At 36.7% G+C, this 16,899-nt stretch overlaps 1 protein-coding gene across 1 annotated transcript in view; it reads right to left on the bottom strand.

The window, feature by feature from the left end:
• LOC107704091 (triple functional domain protein-like) overlaps nt 1-16,899 on the bottom strand; it is a 78,684-nt gene that overhangs the window by 5,427 nt on the left and 56,358 nt on the right. Inside the window, exons 32-39 of the mRNA XM_016506935.1 lie at nt 15,495-15,738; nt 6,247-6,530; nt 5,137-5,307; nt 3,016-3,111; nt 2,767-2,915; nt 1,819-1,885; nt 1,347-1,450; nt 1,177-1,246 (exon numbers count right to left, since the gene is read on the bottom strand). Of these exons, the coding sequence (XP_016362421.1) occupies nt 1,177-1,246; nt 1,347-1,450; nt 1,819-1,885; nt 2,767-2,915; nt 3,016-3,111; nt 5,137-5,307; nt 6,247-6,530; nt 15,495-15,738 (1,185 nt within the window). The remainder of the gene's footprint in view (nt 1-1,176; nt 1,247-1,346; nt 1,451-1,818; nt 1,886-2,766; nt 2,916-3,015; nt 3,112-5,136; nt 5,308-6,246; nt 6,531-15,494; nt 15,739-16,899) is intronic.

The raw sequence follows: 16,899 nt of genomic DNA, 5'->3' as shown, positions 1-16,899 counted from the left end.
TACAACTTAACCACTGATTATTAGTCGTGTCCTCTTTTGGAAGGCCAAACAAAGTAGTTTCGCGTTCACAACGAACACACAGCGTCTCCACGACATGGCGGCGGCAACAATACTATTGTTAATACTAACAATAGCGAGAATCAAAGTTTCGCCTTCTTTCTTTCCGTGAATTTTGGGCGGTGTTATGCAAATCTTCCCACACAGTGACGTAGACATGTGGGGGCGTGTTTAAACGAGGCGTTTTAGGAGGGCGTGGACGAGTCTTAACTTTTATAAAGAATATCTCTTTGGGTTTGAGACTTTAGTCTTTGCAACTTTAGGGATCTTATCTATTCACGAACAGCTTGTAACACTCCAAAGAGAAAGGAAAACTTGAAATCGCATCATATGACCCCTTTAAACATTTTTAAATTATTCATTAGTAAATTACTCATAATTTGACCCCAATTCTTTTTTTTTCTTTTAAATTGTCTACTTACCACTTATATACATTTTTGAAAAGACTTCTATAATGTAATGTTTAATGCATTTCATGATGTTGATAACAAAGAATGTAATATATTTTTTTACAACATTTTTTTTTATTAATATGGTACACAAATAATTAACTAGCAACAATTTTCATAATGTAATTTGTAATCAGTAATAGACTACAATTTGTAAGTAATCTACCCAGTACTGTATGCAGGTAAAGTAGAATGTACCATATACCCAACTTGATACTTCACTGGGTGACAATATAGTTCACATAAAATCAAAACAAAACAAAAGAAAAAAAACCCCAAAAAACAACAACAAATAAACACATTTTTCAAACATTGACACATTCTTCAAAATCTTATATTGTGCCTCACAACTTCTTTTCTTTTAGCTGTGACTGCATTTACTTCTTTATGGATTAAAGGTGAAGGGTGCCATTTTTGGGGGTGTAAAAATACTCACATCTCAACTAAATATAGAGTAAAACAATTATATGTAATTCGTAGGTTGATTCACACTAAAGGTGTCAACACTATAGCTTTATGGTGTTAACAAAACATCCCAACCAGACCGTCACTGCAACATTATGTTTAAGTTTAGTTTGGGGTGGGACTATCCTTCACCTTTAAATATTGCACCAATTGCATCATTTAATTTAATGATATCTGCCAAACCCCACAATGAATCGTTTCATACCTGTCTGATAAACAGGGGTGCGAGCCTATCTGGGTCTTCCAAGCACTTCTCTAGTTCACCAAGAAAGAAGCTACAAAGATGAGAGGTGTAACATTAATGTCAGGAAATGAAAGTAGGGGGTCTTGATGGTATTTACAAGAATGGAATCTAAGTGTGTCACTTTCACATACTCTTTATGCCAGTCATAAATCTGCTGAATGTTCCCAAAGACGATCTTATCTTTGCCTTTCATGTCGTCGGGTACACCCTCCTCCCTCATCCTGCTCATGTAGCCCTGCAGGTGCCAGAACACATCAGTATGGTTACCATGGAGACAATGACAAGTAAAGCATGTGATCATACTCGACGACCATTCTGAATAAGCGGCAAATCCAAACCACTCTCATTTCCCGTGCCAAACTGTGCCAACACAGCTGACACAAGGCATTCAGAGAGACACTCTTAACAATGTCAAACAAACCATGTGATTAATTCACAACAGATGTGTAACTCCTCAATAGATAGATAGAGCACTGAACAAACAGAACTCAACCCTGACAGTAGCTGCCGATTATGATTACTTGAATGAATGTGTTCAGTTGCATGCGGTCACCATAGCAATCTCACTGTGGTATTCGTTGAAAGAACTGAATATAAGCCCACCTCCACGACTGCACCAAGGTCTCTCACATAGTCTCTCTCTGTCTCCACCAGTTCCAGCAGTACATAGCTGAAAATGAAAGAGAAAAACACATTCACATTAAAATCAAAGAACAATTCAAGATGGCAGGCAGAGTCAAAAGAAACATTGTATTTCATTCAGTATCAAAACGTATCAGTGAAAACATTTCTAATTAAGAAATCTAATTAAAATGTACCCAATATTTGAGTGTGCTACGCATTTTTATGCTTATTATAGTACTCTATAGGAATCAGTGCTGTTTATATATCCTTTTCACATGACTCACATCAGTGTTCCTTAATGCACTGAACTCGGTGGAATGAACCTTAAAGCTACAGCTAAATTAATTCAATTTTTTATAGAGCTATACAAATGAGAAGTTTAAAGTTCAAACTATTTCAGCTTCGACCCTGTTTGCTGATAAACTTTTAAAGCAAACACAATAATTACAAGACAATTTGCATGGCATATCGTAATGTATAAAACATATGCTACCTGCCTTGAACCAGTTCTGATCTAAATTCAACAAGCAATCCAAGACCGCATGGGGGTCATTAAAAGAGTCACTCACGTTTGAGTTATTTTTACTTTCTACAATGTATTAAAGAGTCAGTACGACTCTTTTCTGTTCAAAACTTTTTTGAAAACTTTTGTCTTCTTTTGCCATTTATTTATGCACCATACCAACTAACTAAAAACCTTTGTGATACCTCTCTGAACCTCTGTGACCTGCAGCACTTTTTGTGTAGAGGTCAAAACACTGACACTTGTGTTGAGAGAAGCTTGGAAGCTCTGATGTTATTCATGGTTCAAGTCAGTCACCTAAACGTTCCACACATGAGATTTAATTTTGGTGTGGCCGTACAACGACTATGTGTTTTAGAGAGCTAATATAACAAATATTTGAGGAAAATAAGACAGGAACACACTGTCGTCTCTTGAGGAAGCCAGTCTTGCGTTCGCCCATCTCGTCGATGGGAGAGGAGGAAGACAGGAAGGAGTTATCTGATGGGTTGAAAGAAGGACTACTGCTATCTCCTCGCTCAACAAGGAGAGAACTAGGCCTGTCCTCCAGACTCTGAGAGAGAAAAAGTGGACAATACAAAAACATTAAATGTAAAAAAAAACTAAAAAAAGATGGACAAGCTGTGATCTCCTACAACTCTGTGATCTCCTACCATTTTGCTCTTGACGAGTTCCTCAATGGCGCTGACCAGTTCAGCTGCACTCGGTGTCTCTGAACTGCTGGGACGTCCAGACAGACGGGAGGTAGCCTACGCAAAAGAGAAAAAAAGTAACAATCAGTTCATTTACATGGACAACAATACTCTGATTTTAATATGATTGAGGATGCACACACGGCAGTGCTCAACCGTTTGACGGCAAATAAAAGAGCTTCAACACCCGCCGTTGTCTGTATGCACATACACATAATTAAATGCACTTGAAGCTTTCATAAAATTACAAATGAAACACCCAGAACTGTACATGGCATCATCACAAAGACGAACTATATGTTTATACGTGAAATTCCGGAGGGGACGTCGGATGACGCCTTTCCAACGCGTGCTTGTGATGTTCGGCCAATCACAATGCACTGGGTCAGCTGGCCAATCAGAGCAGACTGCGCTTGTCAAAGATGGGGGCTTTGTTGAAAACGACGTGTTTGAGAGAGGCGGGGCATAGAGGACCTACAATAATGTACAGTATTTGAAAAATAATGTGTTTTTTGAACATTAAAGCATGTCAACATATTCTGTTACACCAAATACACAAAATAATGATCTTTAAAATAGCATCATATGACCCCTTTAATCGAACTATGTACTATAACATGTAAAACAGGAACATGAAAGGAATATTCTAAAAGCAACTCATGTAAACACCATAATCATAATATTGGCTTATTTAGAATAAGGTAAATAATTAGATTACTGATGTCCATGTAAACGTAGTCAATGTTCAGAATCTTCAAAACAAAACAAAACAAAACAAAACAAAACAAAACAAAACAAAACAAAACAAAACAAAACAAAACAAAACAGTTTTTTGTTTCAGCACGTATATACCACTTAATTGATTATTGGTGTTACATTCGGTGATGTCTAATTTGCATTTTAAAAACCTTACATGTGTTTTTTTATTTTCCATGAGACCTAGTCCATTAAGAGGTGTGACACCATCTTGGGTTATGGTTACATAGTTGAATGACTATTTAAATTTAATCAGTAATTAGCACTGGATCCAGTTTTTTTAGTTGAAAAGTGAACCACAAAGTCACTATAGACCTCAATATCCATTTATTATGTGAATCTGCAATGATGCTCACCATTGTAGTGTTCTGACACTGAAGGCGGAAACATTCCAGTCCAAATATGGCAATGGGTGTGGTTTCTGTATTCGCCAGTCAATCAGGGGCTGATTTCAAAGTGGTAGGGGCATTTGTAGGGGGAATGGAAGTAGGAACTTTGGTTTGGAAGATTTAGGTTGTTTTGGGTAAAGAGTAAGTGCACACATGGCCCATCGCATGTGATTGTACGCACTCCTGAATACTCCATTAAGGGGCACATGAAAGGTCATGGACAAGGTCAAGGGCTTTCTCAGTCTATAACAGTCAGAAGTTCACATTTTTAGAAATGCTACTGAACAGGATCAGTTTCTGTGCCTCAATAAACAAGTTCTGGCAAAGCACAACCGAGGACATGTGGAGTATTCAAATAAATGAATGGACAAGAAGGAAAATATACAAGAAGGATGAGGTGTAAAAGTAGAAAAAATGACTGCAAAAAAAGGAAAGAGGAGAAAGCAGGAGGAGAGAAGACTACATAGAGAGATAAGGAAACTGAGACAAAACAGAGGCAGAATAGAAATCAACATAATGCTGGAGAACATTAAGAAACAAAGAGAAAACAGACAGCAGTTAAGAGAGGCCTGTCAGAGACCTTCTAAACTCTCATCATTGGTCAACATGAAGTCAGCATGAAACCATATTTACAACAATGTGGCATTTTTCTTAGTAAAACAGTCCCTGAGGAAATGTAGGGTGAGCTTTAATCTGTAAGGTATTGATTGGATTGCTAAAAGTGGGCATTCCAGAGATTGTAGCAAGACCTGAATACAAATTTGGAGTTGGTTGTCGAGGACTGTTTTCTACCTAAAACAATTAGTATTGGACTAATTTATTAACTGGTCTTAAACTGCATTTTTAAGCAGTCACAAAATCTTAAAACAAATCAATAGAGATAAAAAAAAAAATACAAATCCTTTTACAAAATTATATTCTGGTGACTGGAATTTACCTTGTCCTCCTGGGAGTCCTGATGCAGAAGGCTGTGCTGTTGGATGGCCATAGGGGGCGGCAGGGGAACCGAGTCTGGCCCTTCCTCCCCCTCCTCCTCACCACAGCTCTGCATCCCTGAGGAGGAAGACTTAGACAGAGTGCCACTGCTCAATCCCTCATTTCTCATTCTCTGTGAGGACAGAAGAAAGTGAGAAAGAGAAATAGAAAGGAAGAAATAAAAAATAAACATTGTTAAGCTATGAAACAGCTCAGCAGCTGTGGCACATTTTTATACAAAAATAGCTCCAGTGGAAGAGTTGCACTGTATTTATAAGTGCTCTACACTGGAAACCACAAGACATGAATAACACTTTCAAATCATGCACTTAAAAACAAACAGAACTCTTCATTTACCAAATGCATTTACCGGGATATGAGTGGGAAATAACAAACTAGTATATATTTACTCATCTGGGAGTTGTTTTAATCATTTTTACTGTTGCAATAGGGCATCTTTGGACATTTTTCATTAATACTGTAAACTTTAGTCCTATTTATTTACTTAAAAAAATAATTTTTTGGGGATCTATTAGAAGTGTTAGACAATTGTCTAACATAAAATTAATTTAGCAGTTATTTCTGTACACCTTTAAGTGATTCTTGACATGTTACAAGTCTTCTTGACAATGTAATGCTTTTTCATAATTATAAAAATTTTTTGTAAAAAAAAAAAAAAAAAGGTATTGTGAAATATCATTACAATTTAACATAAAATGTTTTTTATTTTATTATATTTAAAAATGTAATGGCAAAGCTAAATTTTCAGCAGTCATTACTCCAGTCTTCAGTGGCACATGACCCTTCAAAAATCATTCTAATATGCTTTGGTGTTGAAATAACTTATTATTATCACAATTGAAAATGGTTGATTACAAACTATGTGTATGTACATGCAGACATACGGTAGTGTATGTACATGCAGACATACAGTTTTATAATACATTAATTGATACACAATGCAGTTTTTTTTATTTTAATTGACTGCATTGTTCAAGCTAATAAATTTTTAAAAAAAAAAAAAAAAAAAAAGGTGTTACTGTATGGTGTTAAGGTGTTTCTGGTCACCAACCTCCTCTATGGTCTCATCTTGTGGTGTGGCGGCACTATCATCGGAGTCTTTCTGTGAGCCAGCGTCTGCATTCTTGCGGACATCTCGACTCTTCTTGTGCTTGTGTGCAAGTTTCTTCACATGGCCGTCTGCTTTACCACTGCTGAGCCGTCTGACGGGGCTGGTCAGCCACTTGCGCAGAGTATTTCCGGGCCGTTTGGGTCCAGGAGAGCTCTGCAAATGACCCGGCTGCAGTGTGGCACTGCCTGAAAGTCCTCCATCATTACTGGAGACTGAGAGCGTGTCTTCAAAGAAAGAGGGAGAGAGAGAAAGAGAGAGAGAAGTGGTTTACATGTCCTGCTGGGCCTAGTCAGTGTTTTTGTTTTATAGAACTGCTGAAAAGACTTTTAGCACAACTCTACACAATTTTTGGGGCTACTGTACATGCAATGTCACTGTACCACAGTTCACTATATTATAACTTTATAATAAACTTATTATAAATAAAAAAACTAAAATGATATCAAGCACATCTGAAAAGTCAAATCCGACTATTAGATGCTAATTATTCTGGGGTTTGTGGAGAAGTGTGTGAGCGAGCTTTTCTGACCAACACAGTGATGCAAATCGCAGCCATACTTTTCCCTTCAGAGACGTTTCTGTTTTCAGCCCTCTTCAAAACTGAAACTGCAAAACCGTCTTAAAAGACCTTGCTCTGCTCCTTAGAGAGTATGTCCTTACATAAAGCTTGCATAAGATATAGAAGTCTACTGATGCGCAGAAGAAATCTCTTAAGGCTTCCGATGAAAGGTCTTCAGGGGAGGAGTGGAAAAATCAAGAGCTAATAAATAGATCTTTATTGACTGTCACTATATAAATATAGTATATAAATCTTTCTTGAATTCTCAGCTGTCTTGCTCTCAGTAGTTTGTCCCCTCTCTCTGGGCAGTATATTGCAGTAGCTGACCCTATAGTGTGACCCATCTGCCATAGTTCACACTCAGTGTAATTGTCAAAAATACACACACATAGCTACACCTGGTAAACAAAGTCCATTTTTTTCTAACTGATGAACACATCAATTACAGCAGAGAGCATTTTTTCCCTGAAATCATTTTACTATTGAGGTCTGCAAATGAATCATTGTGAACGGATTGATTATATTGATTCATTTGAACTGATTCACAAAAAGATTTGAATAAACTCTTATTGTGGCTCATTCTGGCCAAGAACTACCCAAATAGACACAAAGAAGTGTCTGACTGATATATAAAAGCGGCCAATCATAGTTGGTTTTTACGCACCGTTTTTTTGGGCAGGTTTATCTAAACCAGGCAATATGTGAGTAACAGACAGAACTAACAAAATGAACTCTGAACTGGTTAGCAGCGGAATTTTGTGTTTAGCACACAATTTAGCAAGTGTGCATGTTTTTGTAACTGTCTTTTTTTTTTATAACCTTCATAGCAGGATATAAATTGTAAATTAGCCAGTTTAACACAATTTATCATGTTGGCTTTATAATATCCACAACAGAATATTTCTGACAAATATCTCTGATTGGAAAACTTGTGAGTTAATGGTAATTGAATATGATTATCTAAGTCTATGATTTTTGTGTGTTGTTACTAGATATATCAGTGATGAATGTGGTGTATGTGTTTGCAGTTCTGTTACAAATTCACTCCTCCTGCACTGTCATTAAATTCGCACCTGAACAAACCGAGCCTTCAGCGCCACAGAAATGAGCCCTGTGTTGGACACTGTGTATGTGTCCAACTGTCCCCTCATATGAAACTTACAGTAATTTGTACATTACACCACATATAAATCATATATAAACAGATCTGAAATATTACAGAAAACACTCTCCGTCCCAACTGAGGTAGCATTGATTAATTAAGAAGGGGTGTGATATCACATGCTTGAGGTGTGACAAAATTATGTTTACTCATACTTTGAATCTCTCACGTCATGGAAAATATTTAGATAGAGATTTATTTGTAAGAAACTCTATTTATGGCGCTTTCAAATAAGCATAATCATCTAGTCTGTTTCGCTGTGAGCCTCTTAAGTCTGAATTAATAATAAAGACTCGCTCACAAACACATGCACAGGTTTCGACCTTTATTGGGGGTACAGAGACTTCCCAGACTGTATACAAGAAGACGTAATCACCAACATAACATCTAAATCAATCAGTCTGTGAACGAAAGCCAAATATAAACACCATCATAAATTCCTATTGCTATGCTATTTGGGTCAATGACAAATGACAAACGTGTTAACATTAAAAAAAAGGAAAAATAATTTAAAACGTGCTAAGATATTACAAAAGTACTTGTATTCTTGTTGATTTCATAAGGTTTTGAAAAAAAAAAAGTTAATATTTTCAAGAAAAGTTGAAATTTGAAAAAGATTATAAATTATGTCATTAAATAAATGTAATCGGGGTATACATTAACAATTATTTCCAAAAACATTTTTACATATGTATATTTTTTTTTTCAAGGCAAAGGATATTTTATTTAATTTTAGTAATATCATGAACTATTCAGTCATATTCAGTTATATTCAGTCAGTTTTCGGGGGAAAATGCACATGACAAACTAAACAAATTTTGCCTTATCATAAAAAAGGTCAAACTAATTTTAAGAAACTTGTTGTCTTTGACACAAAGTCGGGAGGACCTGTGATATATTCATATATTTTAAATATGTAAATATATATTTTGATTTAATTTAATTTTAATGATAAAAAAATGTCATGATAAACTACTTACTAATGTGTTCTTAAAAAATAATAAGTGTTTTAATAAGAATGTTTTTTTTTCTTCATTATTAATTCAGAAAAGTTCTATCTCCCTGACATTTCTGACTTTATGCCCCTCAAAATATTAAAATGAATTTTAATTCAGACGTAGATCATCATAAAGAACAATATTTTTTTCCAATTTGTGACCCTCTCTGTGAAATCCATGCTAAAGTCTCAAAATCTAATTATGAGATAACAATCATCAAAGTTTGATTTCAACCATTAATTTCACGATGATTTCAATCTTTGGCATGGTCTAACTCAGTCAGTAATAAAGATATCAATGTTACATTTTCACAGAATGTTCTTTACCTTATGAAGGATGATTTTATATAGAAAACAGTAAATCACCAAAAAAATTACTTTAGCTGGGTTTTCACAGACAGGGTCACATTTGTGCATGAATTGCTTTTTTTAATGTATATTTAAATAGGTTAATAGATCAAAGTAATGTCATGTCATTAATCTATTCACTTTCGCTCTGCCAATATAAAAAGCAGACAGTGGCAACTTTTAAATGCTGACGTCCGCTCAAAATCAACTCCTGTAGAAAATGCACTAAAGTGAAAGTGTGGCAACTCAATTAATATGAATAAAATGTATTTTATTAGCACCCAACACATTAACAGTGTTAAACACCAAATAGACAGGAATAAAAAAAAAATTAATTCAGCTAAATTCTATGACCAAGCTTTATCTATTATTAGATGTCATGAGCAATGAAAATTAATCGATCAATAAATAGAATACTACTTCTTCGTGTAGTCTCTGTAGAAGTGCCTTAAAATCACTTAATATGAATCTTAATATAAACCCTACATATGATTTATCAACATACCCTACGCTTAACTTCCTGAATACATTGAAACTTCTTAAATAAACAAACCACACTATATTAAGCTGCAGAGTATGACTATTGTGTTCAGTCCTGACAGTGTTGTTGTCCTGTAAGGCACGTACCCAAATCCAGCAGCCAGTACTTGCAGTTCTCTGAGCGTCCTGAAGCTGAACCCATGTGACAAAGTGGCCTGACTGATAAAAATGAGTGTATTCCATGTGCCATACCAAGAAGTGATCCGAACAGAGGAGGCAAACTACACTAACTCCTCTAAACTGAAAGGATTTTACCACATAATGCTGAGAGGAGAGTGATGGACTATGAAAGAAAGGGAGGGAGGGAGAGAGGAAGGGGGATGGAGAAAGAGGGAGGTTTGGTGTTTCATGCACAGCTGTGACTAAGTTATGCTCAGAATGAAAGCGAGAGAGAGAGAGAGGAAGGGAAAACCGGATGAGAAGACTCAAAGGGAGGAAAGAGGTGAACCTACAATTCTTTAATATGAATGATGTGATTCTGAAAGAGTCAGAGTTACAAGTCTTCTCACAATTAGACAGTTTCAGATTATTTACTAGTTTTCTAATTTGTGGAAAATCACAACGACTATAAGCAGGTCATATTGCATAGAATTTGCATATAGAGAATAAACCTATTGCTATGACCATTACATTTTTTTAAAATTTCATGACATTTTGTATTTCATCTTGTCCACACATTTTAGACCAGATTCTCATTACATTTACATTTTACAGTATATCAGTCCATACAAAAAAAAAAATTCTTCACTCTTTTTGACTAATCAATTTAAAGAGGTCATATGATGCGATTTCAATTTTTCCTTTCTCTTTGGAGTGTTACAAGCTCTTGGTGCATAAAGAAGATCTGTAAAGTTGCAAAGACTAAAGTCTCAAATCCAAAGAGATATTCTTTATAAAAGTTAAGAGTCAGCCACACCTACCTAAATCGGTTCGTTCTAACACGCCCCCACGTCTACGTCATGATGTGGGAAGATTTGCATAAAACCGCCCAAATGTTCACGCAAAGAAAGAAGGCGTAACTTTTATTCTCGCTGTAGTATTGTTGCCGCCGCCGCCATGTCGTGAAGACGCTGTGTGCTTCGTTGTGAAAGCGAAACTACTTTGTTTGGTCTTCCAAAAGAGGACGATATCGCTTCGTCATGCCTGGAGCTGATCCGTGCTGGTCGCTGAGGAAATACTTCAATTTCGTGCTGTCGATCGTTGGATCGGCTTTCACCGTGGACGAAGCGGAGTCCAGCCTGGGGTCGTCACATGTGGTTGCCGCAGGCATCACAATATGGTAAGGGACGTAACATTTCCGTTATACGCTTGAGGAATTTGGCCAATCACAACGCACTGGATAGCTGGCCAATCAGAGCACACCTTGCTTTTTCAGACCGATGAGCTTTGTAAAAATCGACACGTTTCAGAAAGGTGGGGCATAGAGGAGAAACAATAATGTACAGTATGTGGAAAATAATGTGTTTTTTGAAACGTAAACCGCATAAACACATTTCATTACACCAAATACACAAAATAATGTTATTTTTAGCAGCATCATATGACCCCTTTAATGAGTTTTCTTTGATTTGATAGATTTCACTGCCACTGTAAAACATTTTTTTTTTTTCAATGACTTTCCCAGGAAAACAAATTTTTTTAATTCCCTGTGGTTTTCCAAGTTTCACATGATCTTGGGGGCAATATGATAGGAGTCTTGACAGGTTGGCTATGTGAGATTCACCCAATTAGATTATTAAAATCTCAAAAAATAATGGTGTTACAGATATTTTAGATTCTTTTATGTGAAGATTGCTGAAAATACCATGTGGATGATGGCATTCAGCAAAACAACATCAGTCAAGCTTTGACCTGTTCGAACATTTTCAGCATTTTTCACTGGGAACAGTAATAATATATCTCAGCCATAAATGACAGTTTTAAGGTATACAGTACAGCTGGTAGGCTTGGCCAATATCAGGTCACAGCATGAAAATCAAGCAAACTATACAAACAACTGCCTCTATATCACATACACAAATGGCTGCCTCTCTTACAGGCTGCACCGGGGCGGATGGCTACAAAGATCTCCCTGTTTAAGCATCTTTGGCTGCTTAACAGTAGCTGGTCTGTGGCAAGTCGAACTGCTTCCTTTGCTATACACACACACACACACACACACACACACACACATGCAGATCCGTAACTGTTTATGCCAGAACTAATCAACATTCTGCTGAGGATTCTGCTCTGGTCTCATGGTAAAAGTTAGATTTTTTTCAGCCCCTCTGGACACATTGCAACACACCAGCTGCCTTAAATATACCTTGAACATTTCAGCTAACAAAATAGTCTGGACAGCAATTTGAAAAGGTTGAATACACTGGCCATCATGAGTTATGACGGTTCCTATTTCACATTCTACAAATACAGATACAGTCCTTGCTGTAAGAGAACCGGCTGTTTGACATTTCCCATGACCTCTGCCAAAGGAAAGGTGCTGGTCTACTTCTAATGATGTCATAAAACAGACATAAATGACAGATATGTCCTAACTTAGTAGTTGCAAAAAGATAGAAATTAAGTGAATTGAACATCATCAGTTTCAATATGACTGTTATATTACTTTACAAGCTTTTCATTGATTATCTCTTTAATAGACAGACAGACAAACAGATAGGCTACAGCAGATACCTTTTGGGACAATATTTTCTAACATTTTCTAACTATATCATGAGCTAAAAATAAGTTTCAGTAACTTCCCAGAATTCCCCAAACTGAACACCACACCCTGCACACACTAATGATCTTCTCTCAGATGCTGCCCAGTCATCCTTGTGTGGGTGACCTCAAAAATCTTTGCCTGGTGACGCTCTTAGATTTACCACATGCTTTTCCTTTGTAATCATGTCTTTGTCACAAATCATGGTCCATTCAGCGTTTTCAAAAGCAGTGACTAACCACCATGAATTCCAAGTTACACACCTTTGATAATGAGGAACTGACGGACTAATGTAGTACTAGAACTTACTACAGCCAAATTAAATCCTCAAATACATGTTAACAATAAGAAAGCTCCAAAACTGAATTTATGCTGACTCATCCTAGATGTTTTCATGCACAAAACTGTATTTCACCACAAAGCTGAGTCCTAGAATATCATTACAACTTTAAATACAACATGAAATTAAAATGGACCATATACATTTTTAGTATAGAATATTTTTACTGTACATTTTTTGTAGACAGAATATTGTAATAGAAAAACAACCTTTCCACTGTTTCTACCGTTGCGATATAACCAAAGCCACATGTAAATAAAATAAAATAATAAAAGCATTTAACAGCCAACCATCCAGCTATCTCTCAACAGATAAAATCAAATCTTGTCTAAATTATTTTCTGCCAAATAATCATCTTCTTTCTGAAATAGGTCACATTACAATTGTTACACATGCTTCAAAAGTAGGGGTGTAACGATACACGTATTCGTATTGAACCGTTCGGTACGAGGCTTTCGGTTCGGTACGCATTACAAACCAAGCGATTCATTGGAGTAATCCTATTACATTTGGAAAATAAAAGAGCTTAAAGTGTGTGAAATATAATGTACTCCAGGTTGTGACGGTGAGGTAGTTCATTATAGTTTTCTTTTATTCACTTTTAAATGGCTTGTAAATGCCTGTGCACATTTTACTTTCACTTTTAATTAGCATCAATTCGGCATCAATTGATTAAATGGACAACAACAAAACAGTACGACAGATTCTTTGTAGTAATCCTATTACATTTGGGGAAAAAAAGAGCTTAAAGTGTGTTAAATATAATGTACTCCAGCCCAGGTTGTGACGGTGAGGTAGTTCGCTAGAGTTTTCCCTCTTTTCCTCGCTTTTATTCACTTTTAAATAGCTTGTAAATGCTTGTGCGCATTTTACTTTCACTTTCGAACTAGCGGCATTTCGGCGTCAATTAAATGAACTGGCAACAACAAAACAGTACAACAAACTCACTTACATCAAACATAGAATGTTTAATTTATACACAAAATGAATACAAATACACCATGCTATAGGCCTAATATAAAATAACAGATAACTTACACAAAGTTTAAATATAAAACACTGAAAATCAGCAAACACGGTGGAACCAAATAAATAAGAAACGAATGTTAAAAAAGCTTCCAAAATCATCTTAGATAAACGGCAAAGGTCAAAAGGCCTTCCAAAGTCTAACATATTTGTAAGATCATACTTTATGTTAGTTTTAATAAATAAAAAAATTGTACAAATAAAGGAAATTTCTCTGCCATTTCTTTGTTTTTGCTGTATCGAAAACGTACCGAACCGTGACACCGCTGTGTCGTATCGAACCGAACCGTGAATTTTGTGAACCGTTACACCCCTATTCAAAAGTATTTTATTATGATAATAAATGACATACAATGTACTACATTTATTTTTATAATAAATTTATTTGATTATTTTATTTGAATTTATTTGATAATAAATACAGCAAAAACTGCAATATTGTGAAATAATATTACAATTTAAAATAACTTTTTTTCTATTTTAATATAATAATAAGGATTATATCATGCGAATAGGAAGTTCACAAGAACAGCATTTATTTTAAATGTAAATTTAAATGTCTTTGCTGTCACTTTTGATCAAATTCATGTGTCCTTGCTGAATAAAAGTACTAATTTCTTTCAAAAAGAAATGCTGACCCCAAACTTTTGGTACTATATGTATTATTGTTTACAAAATGGCTGATTTGAATCGCATGACCAAAATCACATTAACTGTCCTGTGTACATGGATGCGGTCTTAGCAGGGAAATCCCCTGCAGCCTGGCAACCCTGTTCATCACCTGACACAGCCCATCACCATGGTTACTGCATGCTTAACACGCTTCAACCCTAACAATCAAGAGCAAAGCTGGACTGCAATTAAAATTTTATTTGGGTTCAGGGTGAGTCAAGAGCAGATACACACACCTGTACACAGCTTTCATTCATCCCACCTGAACGAAAACACACAATATCTGGCAACCACATTAGGATAATCCGATTTAATTTTGGTTTGTGTATTTCATGTTTAGGCTCGCACACAGCTAGAAGTCTGTATCCATTATATTTTTTAGAATTAATATAATTAAAAACCAATCCATGAGGTAAATTAGATTTTTAAAATGCTACCAAAACAGATTCATTAAAAAGCTGAAATCCTTATCAAGTGTGTTACCTAACAACTCTTACACAAAGGACCAGCCGGAAACCCCAGACGAGTGTGTAGGCATGTCTTTGAGTAATCCCTCAAGCATTTACACAGAAGCTCTTCCCATGACTGGAGAGGAACATCAAACGCTATTCCAGATTTTAAGGACCTCACAAACTCAACACACTGACAAATACAAGTTGTGCAGTCTCTGTGAAGTGTAAACCTAAATAAACACCATTCTAAATCCTGGACCCATCTTGATCTGACCCCATATCTAAGAAGGACCAGCATAAACATTAAAAAAACCTAAACTTTTAAGTACATCCAGTCTAAACAAATCTAACCCAACCCAATCTGCAGGAAACAAGAAACTCTCCATCTTACCTTTATGGTTGAAAATGCCCTCCATCTCCATACTACTTCGGGAATGGGCGATGCAAAGCATAGAGCTGGGAACCAGGCCCTCCTGGGCAGGTGAACGGTCAGTGGTGCGAACCAGACACCAGTCGGGCTTGTCCTGGGGCCTTTCTACAAGCTCCACCGTCTGACCTCTGCGTACAGTCAACTCCGATCCATTACTGGCCATGAAGTCGTGGATGACCACCGTCAACTCTGAGCCACTAGACAACTGGGGAGGAAGGCATAAAAGTCACATTAAAAAATATCTTTGATAAAGACAACAAAAACGACCTAATTAAAAAAAAGAGACACGTCTAAAGTCAGCACGAACGTACCCACTGGTAATGTGGCATTGCCAACGAGCTCAAAAGGTGAGCCACTGACCCTGAATCTTTACACGCCATGTTTCTACCAAAACAACACCCCCCGATACATCCTTACTCAGTAAATATCACATGGAATGATGGTCTGGGTCAAAAAAACAAACAAAAAAACATTTCCGACAATGCCATATCCTTCAATCTGGAAGACAGAGCGCTGAAATTGCTTTTCTCTTGTCTTATCAAAATGAATCTCCTCTACAGTTCACGCTCAAGCATTCGGAACTCTAGTGAGGTAAAGTGGCAGCTGACACATCCTCGCATTGCCACAGAGATGGAATCAGTCTTAAGGAGTTACGCCTGGCAGGAGGAAGGGAGAGGAGGCAGAGACGGACACAATGTGCCAAGATTTAAAGGAGCAGGAGGCAAATTAATGCTCATTAGAAGTGACGTGCAATAACACGTCTGCTTCTGAGAGGTTCACCTTTTCACCTCACCGTGAACTGAGAGGGCTCTGTGTGCGTTAAGATAAAAACAGTGAGTCTTTGTGAGGGGTCGTCAGGGTACATGACTCTTTACGTGTTCGTGCATGTCACAACAAGACAGGGAAGAGACCGACATGGAAGTGGAGGCAGAAAGATAAAGATGGTGTGTCCAAGTGTGTATGAGAGTATGGAGAGTATCAGCAAGTAATGTGTGCTGCTGTAGGAGGCTTGCAATACATTTCGGTGACAAAAACACGCACATGTGTGAAGGCGTGTGAGAGGAGAGCTCTGACTGGGAGTGGGAAGACAAGCGTCTGTGCTGCTAAATCCAAAGCAACCGAAGCAACAAACGTTCCCCAATGAGGAACCTTCATTAAGTCTGTTGGTAATCAGGTTAATGGAATGTCGGAACTACTGGACGCCACTGTGCACAGACTTCTTGGATGGATGATTCTTCAATTAAGTTACATTTTCTGTTTCCTAAAATGTTTGAATACATAAAAAACTTCGGTAACACTTTCTATGAAGCCCATTTTTAAAACACATTATAAGGGTATTCTTAAGGCATTATAATGAATGCATAAT

The sequence above is a fragment of the Sinocyclocheilus anshuiensis genome, unplaced genomic scaffold (genome assembly GCF_001515605.1).
Source record: "Sinocyclocheilus anshuiensis isolate Anshui unplaced genomic scaffold, SAMN03320099.WGS_v1.1 scaffold1272, whole genome shotgun sequence".
NCBI lineage: Eukaryota > Metazoa > Chordata > Actinopteri > Cypriniformes > Cyprinidae > Sinocyclocheilus > Sinocyclocheilus anshuiensis.
This window is presented reverse-complemented; position numbering and strand designations above follow the sequence as displayed.